This window comes from Camelus bactrianus, chromosome 7 (genome assembly GCF_048773025.1).
Source record: "Camelus bactrianus isolate YW-2024 breed Bactrian camel chromosome 7, ASM4877302v1, whole genome shotgun sequence".
In the NCBI taxonomy this organism is placed as follows: Eukaryota; Metazoa; Chordata; class Mammalia; order Artiodactyla; family Camelidae; genus Camelus; species Camelus bactrianus.
The window spans coordinates 38,355,588-38,366,663 of NC_133545.1; the positions used below are offsets into that span (position 1 = coordinate 38,355,588).

The 11,076-nt window shown below is 44.3% G+C and overlaps 1 protein-coding gene across 2 annotated transcripts in view; it reads right to left on the bottom strand.

The window, feature by feature from the left end:
* Window positions 1–10,857, bottom strand: part of BMPER (BMP binding endothelial regulator) — a 266,365-nt gene extending 255,508 nt beyond the window's left edge. The window contains exons 1-3 of one of the 2 annotated variants that reach the window (XM_074367258.1): window positions 10,721–10,857; window positions 9,026–9,128; window positions 4,786–4,912 (exon numbers count right to left, since the gene is read on the bottom strand). In XM_074367258.1, coding sequence (XP_074223359.1) covers window positions 4,786–4,900 — 115 coding nt within the window. In that variant the 5' untranslated portion in view covers window positions 4,901–4,912; window positions 9,026–9,128; window positions 10,721–10,857. Of the gene's footprint in view, window positions 1–4,699; window positions 4,913–9,025; window positions 9,129–10,720 lie in introns of those variants that run through there. The other variant, XM_074367259.1, reaches the window with a different exon arrangement.
* Window positions 10,858–11,076: the final 219 nt, after the last annotated feature.

Sequence of the window (11,076 nt, forward strand, 5' to 3'; positions counted from 1 at the left end):
GCTGGATGGATGCTAGATTCCAGAGTCAACTCAGAAAAAAGAAAAAAAAAAACCAAAGAGCACAAGAAAAGTCTTATTTGGACTCTGAACTTTGTTCTCTGTTGCCTGGCTGAAAGGGTAGCTCATAGTGAGTTAGCAGTGGGGTACCATAATGAACTTTGTACTGGGAAAATGAGAAATCTCCTACCAGGCACCAATTTAAGAGAAACGGGTTCATCTAGTTCTTTGAAGAGTTTTAACAACCACGGAATTGCGCCAGTAGGGTAGAACCCAAGCCAGGTAAATACCCGCTAAGGCGACTTCATACCAGACACTTTCACAAAAAGCCCATAGCTGCTCCCGGGGTGTGGTGAATGGAGTAACTACAGAAATGGCTCTAGAGCTGATGGGAAGCTTTTGCCTTGGGGGCTCAGTGGACTGAAAGGTATCTGCCATCCAAATGGGATGCACAGGGGAGGGGGTGAGGAGCTGTCAGCTAGAAGTGAAGGATGGCAAAGGGGCTGGGAGTGGAGCCTGGGAGCCTGGCTAAGAGAGGCAGTTGTAAAGTAGCCGGCTCATCTTTGCCATTCCCAATGCCCTCATCAAAGGATGAGATCAGCCCGTGCGGTCTTCAGAGGTTGGCTGCCACTGTATCCACACAGTTCACTGAAAAGTAAGAGCTTGGCATGGGGGGCAAGGAAAGGAACATGGGCTTCCCCTAAAAATAAATGAAGTGAGATGATGTTCCGGTTACTCTTGCTGCTCAAAAATCCACCCCACAGCTTTGGGGCATAAAACAGTGACTTTATTATGCTCTTGGATTCCATGTGTTGGGAATCCTGACAGGGCAAAGTCATAGCTTGTCTTTGCTCCATGATATCTGGGATCTGGACTGGGAAGATAAAAAGATGGAGGTGGAAGGGGTGTGACTTGAAGGCTGTGGACTGGAATCATCAGGAAAAGTCTTCACTCACATCTCTGGTGGTTGAGGATGGCTGTCAGTTGGGACCTCACCTGGGGCTGTTGGCCAGAACACATGACCTGGCTTCCTCATAGTCTGGCAGCCCTAGGGGAGCCAGATTTCTCACATGCTCAAGGTTCCAAAGGAGAGTGTCCAGCCAAAACGGGGGCAACTGGGTCACCTTGTCTGAGCCAGCCTCAAAACTCTTGCAGTCAGTTTTGCTACATTTTGTTAGGTATTAGCAAATCACAAGCCCACCTAGACTCAAAGGGAGGGTACATAGACACTTCCTATCTCATGGGATGAGTATCAAAGAATTTGTGTGCCTGTTTAAAACCACCACAAAAGAGCTTAAAATATCCTGGCATCTGCAGGTATCCCAAGACCTGGGAGAAGAGTGGGAGGGTGCTGTGACCTGTAGGGGGCGTTAGCCTCCAGCAGAAAGTGCTTTCACCTGTTCTCTGCTCCTTTTCCTACTTACCCCCTGAAACCAGGTTGATTCCACTCTTCCTAACTTGGCGTCTTGGGAGGACATTATTTTCCTAATGGTTCATCAGAGTCTACAAGCTCATTCTTATTTTTTTTTTTTTGCGTTTTTTTAAACATTTTTTATTGATTTATAATCATTTTACAATGTTGTGTCTACAAGCTCATTCTTATTGTCTCTTGCTCCTTTATGCAGAAGTGCATTCTTCCCTGCCTTATCTATTACATTAATCATTCAGTGAATTAGTAATTCAATAATTAGGATTCCTGATGCCCTGAGTCTGAGGTCTGACTCTACAAGTTTTTAGTTCTCTGACTTTGAATAAGCAGCATGACCTCTCCTAGTCTCAGTTTCCTCATCAACAAAATGGAAGTTTTATAAGGATTAAAAGGAATGATGCCTGACAGAGAAAGACCACTTAAGAAATACAAGCTGATCTGATTTTTAACTGTTCAGCACAGCTCTTTTCTTTTCTTTTTTTTTTAAATGAATTTTCTACTCCTTGTACTTGGTTCATGGCCGGGGCCCTGACAGACCATATTCCCATCCTGACCCCCAGAGGTCCCAGCTGTGTGGCCTTGGGCAGCCCCCTGATCCCCATCACCCTCAGTTTCGCTCTATATGTGCAGTGGGAGGGGGGATAATAGAGGTCTCAAGGGCACTCAGTGTGTTAAATAAAACGATACATGAAAAACAGCACCATCAGTCCAGGCTCTTACGAAGGTTGATTCTCTCCCTGTCCTATTCCCCTGCCACCACGTCCCCATCTTTTCTTCTTTGGTACCACGTACCCCAGTGAAGGGAACAAAGTTCACTCTGCTTAAAGATTCAGAACTTTCTCTTCGACTCCATCTCATGAGCTTTTCCCATCAATACCCTTTTGCCAATTTCCCCAGTCTCCCACTGTGAAAATTCAACTACCTGAACCTTCTGTGAGAAGAGGCTGCTCAGAGATAGCAGTCTCTGGATCTCTGAGAAGAAAGCCAGCGGGACAGCCCAGGTTAGAGGGGGCAGCCCTCTATCACTGGGGGCCGCCCTGCCTGGAGGCCTGGGTAAATACATTAACCAGGCCTGACTCCAGCCTCCTGGTGGGGAGGCTGACACCCTCTGGGTGGAAGGAAAATCCCTCTTGATGGTATGTCTGTTACTCAATTTCCAGCCTTTGAACTGAAGGAGAGAGAGGGGCAATACTGCTATAGCCCAGGGTTTTCTCATTCAGGACTAAACTGAGCGTAGCGTGACAGCCACTGCCGGGATGTGACTTCCTCCCAAGAGAAGAAAAGCCTTAAAAAAAATCCCCCCAAAATGGGGATAAGCCTTAAGTGATCCCAGCCCTCCCTGTAGTGTCTTTGCCCAAATACCCATCTCAGTCACAAACATGTTCCCTGGCGACCCGGCAGAAACCATTCCCCCAAGTAACTGTCAGCTTTCCTTCCTTTTTTTTTTTTTTTTTTTTTAATATAAGAAGTTGTTTATCAGTGAAAGGAATCTGAGTGTTTACATTCCTTGGACCAAAAGAGGAGACACAGCCTCTGGGAAAGGCTCGCCAGAAAGTTGAATGAACTTCCTCCTTCACATTTCCTCCTCCAACTTCTTTTAGGGAGTACAGTGGGGTGGAAGGTGCCATCTTTTTTCTCAAATGACCCCGCGTCTACACTGGTTTATCAATGTGTGCCTTCAACAAGCATTTAATAAGCATCTATTCTGTGCCTGGCTATGTGACCCAACCTGGAAACATAAAAATGAACTAAACAGGATCCAGCCTTCGAGATGCTCCATGCATGTTCTGATGAGAGATGGAGGGATGGCCAGATACATGAGAACACATAGGTGTCATCGGGTATCCAAGTGCTGCAGTAGGGCCCGGCCATGCAGCCACAGGGGAGGACCAACAGCTCTTGGTGATAAGTGAGCAATGGATGAGTGGGCGTTTGCTGTGTGAGGAAGGAGCACGAGGGGATTTCAGCAAGAAGGGGGAGCAGGCACAAAGGCAGGATGCAACATGGCCCTCTGTAACGGGTCGTTGGGTGCAAGAAGGACTCAGCTAGAAACGCAGCTGAACTTGCTGGCTAGGCTGGAACTTGCCATGCTACAGAATCTGGGCTTTTCTCCAACCCTCAGGAAAGCTGCTTTTCCAAAAGAGTAGCTGGCGGGCAACTTTCTGGTGGCCCTACTTGGGGTCACGGACCTGGTGTTTCCTCAGTTTCTCCCATCTGCAAGCCATAAACTGATTGATTCTCCAAGTCCTTGCGTGGCCTAGATGAGCTACACAGAGAGCATTACGTGGCTTCCAACTTTCATCTGCTTTATTGGTTCAAGAGTGAAAACATTCATTTATTTTTATGGGACACATGGGCTTGGCGATTTTTTTTTAATTATTAAAAATGAAATTCTTGAAAAAAATTAAAAAGTTTGGGTTCACAGCTTCCTACAGTATTGAGTTTGGACTGTGTTTCTCAGGCAAAGCCAGGGACTGATCTCTGCTGAATAACAGTGAACCACGTGGGTTCCTCATGAGACAAAAATGAATGTGTGCATTACTTTCCCCTCCTCCTTTCCTACACGTTCTCCCAAGACAAAGACTCGTGATGATTTTACTTCTCTATTGTTCAAGGAGTTGACATCTAGGTAAAGAGATGGCTGGTTGGTGGAATAAATAAGGCTTAGAGCTGGTTATTTCAATCTGTGACCCCCCAGGATGTCCAGTTGACAAATGAGAAAGAACTGCTTAAGAGAAGAGATGGTCTTCCACCTTCTTCCTAACTGTTCTTACTTTCAGCCTCAGATTCCAAAGAATTAGGACCTGATGTTTTTATGCTAAGATAGGCCAGGGTCTGGATTTCCTCTTGTGCTGAGGAGGAGGGGGAGGGGGAGGAGAGGAGGTATGGGTGCTGTAGTGAGGTCAGTCTGAAGTGATGGAAGGGTAGGCTTGGAAAGAAATGAACTTGATCGAGGGGTAAATAACATAGGCAGTGACCCTTAACTGGGGTTTGGAAGCCCTCGTATCAGAACCACCTGTACTGCTTGCTTAGAATGGAGATTCTGGTGACCCCCACACCAAAGTTGCCAAATGGAATCTTCTGGAGTGAAGTAGAGCAATCTGCAATTTGACAAGGTCCCCAGGTAAAGTTAGAGAATTATTATAAGGCGGACTAAGTGTTCTGGCTCTGGATTCAGAAAGAGGAGGATTCCAGCCCAGGCATTGCTACACACTAATGTGTCCCCAGAAACCTCAACTGTCTTCATTTAAACCCTAGAGATAGTCATAGTACCTATGTGTATCAGTAGGGTATGGTCAGCCTCAGTGAACAGCGTTCCCAATAGTGTCTTAAATCGTGAAAGCATTTGATTCTCTCACGTGACCAGAAGTCTGGAGATGTAGTCCTGGGAGGTCTGGTTCTGTGACTTGACACTTCTGCTGATCTTTCCTCCAAGTTCCAAGGTTGCAAGATGGTGGCAAAAACACAGTCCATCAAGCTTTCACACTAAGGGCACAAGGAGAAGGAAAGAGTAAATGCAATAGGCTCTCCCTATAGGAGTTTCTGCCCTGTTATCTTAGGAGACTTCCCCTTACGTGTCACTGGTCTGAACACCGCCACTCCCACTGCAAAGGGGCTGGGGTAAGGGTGCCAAGCAAATGGAAACTGAAGTTCATGACAGGCTTCTTGCAGGGCTTTGGAAAAGGGTGACATTCCCTGACACCTGGACAACTTTACTACCTGAATAAACTTGGCTCAGTGAGCAGGGAAGAAGGCAGGCCTCGCTGAGGAACACGTGTGTTTGTCTTCTTAATCAACAACATGTAGCAAGTCTTTTGGAGGTTAGTTTTTTGCTCTTTGGGGTTTTTTTTTTTGTTTGTTTGTTTTTGTTTTTGTTTTGCCTTCATGTCCTTTTGTGCAACTCACTTATAGCTACTGAATAGTCCCATATATCCTAGTCCAGGACCTTGACGTCCTATTCTGTTTATGTTATATTGTTTGTGCTGTCATTACTGCGAGGGGGCTTTGTGCATGGATAGAATAGGCGAAGACAGACAAACAATGTGGAGGACTCCAGAATGAAAGAATATGTCTGCTCTGCTGTAACTCCACAGCACAACCTCCCTCAGCTTGAATTAGCAATGAGCTACCCTTGTTCTAAAGAGTTTCCTGGTTGGAGTTAACAAGAATGAAAATCAAAACAGTCCAGTCTCAGAGCCTCACCCTATCCCGTCTGCACCCAGGGAAGGGCTGGGAGCCAGGGTGGGAAGTACGAGATCAAGGTCATGGTCTACTGCAGTAGAAGGGGACCGTGTGCAGTTCTCCTGGGAGCGACGAGGCTGGCACTATGAGATGACCAGTCTAGACTGTCTTCCACAGGCTGGGAGGCAACCCCTTCCCAAGTGCAGCCCATCCAGGTGGCCTGCCCATCTGCCCTGGCTTTCCAGCCGCTGTCACCATGGAGTTGTCAGGAAATTGGTGATAATTCTCCTTATTGACTGTCTCTATTGATTTTGTCTATGGTGAAAATATACTGCAGGCACATTAAGTAGCTATTATAGGCAAATTGTCTTTTAATGAATTGTACCAACAGACGGGATTTTACATTTAACCCTAACTGGGACTTGGACTTCTTCTTAGGCACTGAATGATCACAGAGGACCTAGGTTCTAGTCAAGAACCCAGGCTGGTACTTGACTGTGGAGATGTCCCTGGATCCTGCTGGGGAGGGCCAAAAACCTGACCAGACGGAAAGCCTGAAAAAGGTCCTGTTAGGAGATGAAACAGATCATTGTCAAAATCACACAAGAATCAGTGCTGTGACTCAAAGGTATACAAGAACTCCTCCCAAAACTGGGCATCACTTTAGATAAACTCCCTATTCTCATCCCACATCTTTTTTTTTTTCATCCCACATCTTAAAATGAGATTGTTGCTTTTAAGAGGCTAGAAGAAAGCAAGACTTCATGCCTTGTGAGTGTGCTTCTTCCTCCTTCATGTGGTTGTTTTGGCTTTGTTTTCTCAAAAAAAAAAAAAAGTTTGCTTGTGTGTTTGTGCACGTGTGTGCCTTCATTTTGGCAAAACTGTATACAGAAGAATGCTTGGAAGCTTAAATCTAATATGCTAAGTGTTAGCCAGCAGCAAAAATTTCCAGCTCTGTTATCACATCCCCCACGGAGGGCTGGAATTGGAGGTCACTTCGTGGTGGTGCTAGCAGATACTTCAAGGGGACTCTATTATCAGAAGCAAGATTTTGACTATTGTTATTTTATAATATCATGAGCAACATTCACAGTAAAAACGCTATCTCTCTGATGGAAAAATACTTCTTTGCCAGATTCTCGAAAATTGTAATTTCAACAATTTGGCAGAAGAGACTATATTTTTGATGGAAATGAATTATGACTACAGGCAATGAACACAGAGGCCAATGTCCCAGTTGTACTTGAGTTTTGGTTTTAAGAAGAATAATCATTTAGGGCTGGTCACATGTTAAAACTGCACTTTTCAATTCATTCAAGGAAATCTTACACAATATACGGGAAATAGAGTAGCTCTTCCAATCCTCACTGGCTGATACTCCAGGATCCTTTTGGTGCAGATTCAAATGAGGATTCTCCAACTCAGCAGAACCCAAGGTACTGCTTAGATCGCACACGCTGAACACTGACTACAGGTCAGGCTCTAAGCTTGCAGCTCTTGTCCTTCTGCTTTTCTGCCTCTCAGCAGAGGTTCTGTCCCACAGCTGTTTTGCCTCTTGGTTACAAGATGGCTGCCTACAGCAATAAGAGTTCATACAATTCCTGGTTCACATCCAGCAGGAGAAAGAAAGAAAAAAGAAAAGAAAAGAATGCTTTTTCCCAACATGGGATGCAAAGCATTCCTGTTTGTGTGACTGGGTCAACTCAATCCTGTGCCCTCTCTTAAACAAATGCAGGTGTCAAGGAAGAGCCATAGTCTCTTTAGTTGACACACTCAGGACAGCTCTCTTGAGCTGTAGGTAATGTGGACAACCTAGACTAACTTGGGGCTCTGTTTGGAAGTAAGGAAATGGATGTCAGCTGGGCAATCAAAGGTATCTGCTCCAGGATCTTGTTTAGTGCTTACTACAATCCTATGCAGTAATATGATTTTGGTTCATGAGGAAATTGAGGCTTAGCGATATTAACAAATATGCCCAAGCTTACACAGCTGAGACATGGAGAAATCTGGGTTTGAACCCAAGCATATTAAATGGTGAAAACCCATGACTTTAACCTCATCACTCTACTGCCTCTCTTGAGTCAGAATGTTACATGACTGTTCCCAATATTTTCATTTATGAATGCTTATCATCTATGCAACAAAGAAGTGGCATCTTCTATTAGTAATATGGGTAGAAAAGAAATAGAGGCAAAAGGAATGCCAGCAATTGATTCAGTTATTTATTTATTTTTATTTCTTATTGATGTATAGTCGATTCAGTTATTTATTACTATTTTCACTTACCTATTGCTGTACCTCAAAACCTAATGGTTTCAAATAACTACGTTAGGGGATAATTTTCAAAACAGGTAAAATCAGGACTCTCATATTGATATAAAATGAGCATGCATTAAAGATCTTAATTAACCCATTAATTAAATGAGGGAAACAGGTAGACATCATAACTGATTCAAAGAAGTCAGAGAAACATAAATCTATACGGCGCAAAGGAACTTTGAAGTGAAAATGGAGGCAATATTGACTTTTAGAGGGGAAAGAAGGATTGTCTCTATGGGATAGAATTCATTTGCATGTCTATAGATAAGAATTGTTTTGGATTGAAATCAGTTCGCAACACTTTACAGTGTTCTGAAATGGCCCTCGTAGAATCAGAATCTGGGAACCTGGAAGCATGTACCCTAGACAATGCAGTTTTCCACTGCAGCACATTTTCCCCCCATACCATAAACACTTAGTTTCTCATAGCTTTACAATTTGAACTGGAGTTAGCGGGGGACAGGTGGCTCTACTGGTGTCACCTGAGACCATTCCTTTGGCTGTAGTCAGATGAAGGCTTGACTGAGGCTAGAGAATCCCACCAGTTCGTGCTTGTTCTAAAATTTGTACCCCTGGGATGTTAATTTATGGTGGTGACTGAGTGATGCTAATGGCATTGAAAGAAGCTTTTCATTACTTACATTTCTCAAGAGAAGGGGACACACACTATGCAGGGCTACTTGGGAAAGTACCAGGTCTTAGACAGGAGGCAGAAGCAAGGGGAAAGCCAGAGACTTTCTTCAGGTTTTCATGGGAAAGGCAAGGCATGGTAAACTGTTTAGGACTGGCTAATTTGAATAATTTCTAGAGGCTCTGGGACACAGAGGCTGTCCCTAGCTGTCTGGTAGCTGGTCCTGGGTTGATTTAAGGCAGGGTAATGAGTTAGATATGGAGGTGGGTTGGGGCTCGGCACTGGATGGAGCAGTCTGCTAATGGAAGACAGCCTCCAGGCAAGCTGACCTCCCCCTCCAAGAATTACCCAGCCTTGGGAGGGGCAGTCTCTCCCCAGCTGTAACAGCCCCTCAAGATGTCAAAACATTGTAAGATACAGAAAATTAAAAAGCACGATTACTACAATGCTGCCATCAGCTGAAGCACCTCATTTCTCTTCCATGTGGCCTCTTGTCCTCCAGTAGACTCCTCTGGGCCTCTTCACATGGCATCTGGCTTCCCAGAGAGAATGCAGATGCTTGCAAGGTGTCTAGAGCCAAGGGTCAGAAAGGACACAATGTCACTTCCATTGCATCCCACAGATCAAAGCAAGACACAAGGACAGCCCAGACTCAAGAGGTGGGCAAAAAGCCCACTTTTTAATAGGAGGAGTCATAAAGAATTGGTGTCCACATTTAATCTATCCACTGAAACCTATCTTATCACTCACCAAATTGTACTGGAATTGCTTGTTGACATGGCCAACTCACACCCTAAACAATAAGCTTCTTATGGGCGTGTCTGATTAATCTTTGTACCCAAGGGCCTGAGATATGAGAAGCTGTTGCTCGTCCAAATCTAATGGATGGGCATATCATTCACCTGGATGGAATTAAATGAGTAAAGACAAGGAAGCATGAAAGTATAAGAACTGCCCACTTTTCAGAAGTTGTTTGATTTGCTGTTTGATAGAGGGAGGAAAGCAAAAGTTGTAAGAGTCTTAACCTCGAGACAAAGGAGCTGGATGTCATTCTTGGCAAACAGGACACCATGGAAGGCTTTCCAATGAGAGAAGAGCCAGTACCATCTGCTTAACTGATGGCTAATTAACCGATGGCTTGGCTGAGAGGCCAGTTTACACAATTATTTGCCATATCAAAGAAAAATGCTAAGGGACACCAGCCGTCGGATACATTAACCTCTTGGCACATCAGCACTTTTGCAGAATGGTCTAAGTCAACTTGGTCATTCACATGTGTTTCATTCTTTCTGGCTGATTTCTTTAGCTTCTATTAGAAAAATGTGAGAGCTACAAAGTTCTCATGTTCTCTGTAGCAGATAGTGTGTTACAATGAAAGCAACTCTCTGACCAAATTCTGTTTGTCACAAACAAACAACTCTTAACGTGCAGGCACAAAAATGTCTCAGAATCTGCTCGTGTACACTCAGGGAAGTATCAACTCCATCCTTCAGCCTCCTTGACAAGTAGCTTGCTTGGACGTTTTACTTGAGACAAAGGCCACAGTGTTCCAGCAGTAGATCTTAGCTAACCTGAGTCACATCAAGCCACAATTATCCCTCCATGTGATGTCCTAATCCAGGGCTGAATGAGAATTCTAGGCCTAGGGAACCATTTAAAGGAGTATTGGACTCCAGAGTTACATATTCGTATGCCTCTTACATGCAAAGGCAGAGAGAGGTACTTTATGGTACATTACTTCTAGCCAACTCATATACTTTGTATACCACTTCTTTCATAAATATATGTATATGTTGTTTCTAATATTATTTATGCTTTCTAACCCATGCTCCAGTATACACTTTAAATAGCTTTATTGAGGTATACTTTGCATACCATATAATGTACCTATTTTAAGTATACAGTTAGATCAACTAGTACAGAATAAAACATGATCCTTGTAGCACTTGTGTATTAGTTATCCATTGCTGCATAACAAATTACCCCCAAACTTAATGGCTTAAAACAACTTTTATCAGCTCTGAGTTCTGGTGGGCCAGGAATTCAGACACAACTCAGTGGGGTGCTCTGTTCAGGCCCTCTCACAAACTCCAATCAAGGTGTCAGCTGGGTCCATAGTCATCTCATAGCTCAACTTGGGAAGGATCAGCTTCCCAGCTTACCCAGGTGGTGGCAGGACTTGATTCTTCATGGGGTCTTAGACTGAGGGTCTCAGTTTCTCTCTGTCTGGAGACCTCCCTCAGTTCCTTGCCGCATACTCCTCTCCAAAATGGAATTAGCTTCATCAAAGCCAGCGAGCCTAGAAGACAAAATCAAAAATGCTAGCAAAATGGAAGTTAGAATCATAAAAGCTAATCTCAGAAGTGACAGCTCATCTTTTTTGCTGTATTCTGTTTGTTAAAACCAGTTGCTTGGCCCAGCCCACGTTCAAAGGGAGGGGACTGCACAAGGGAGAGAATATTGGGAGGCTGCCCACCACACCTTGTGTCAACTTCCTGAAAACCCTTGATTAGAGTTT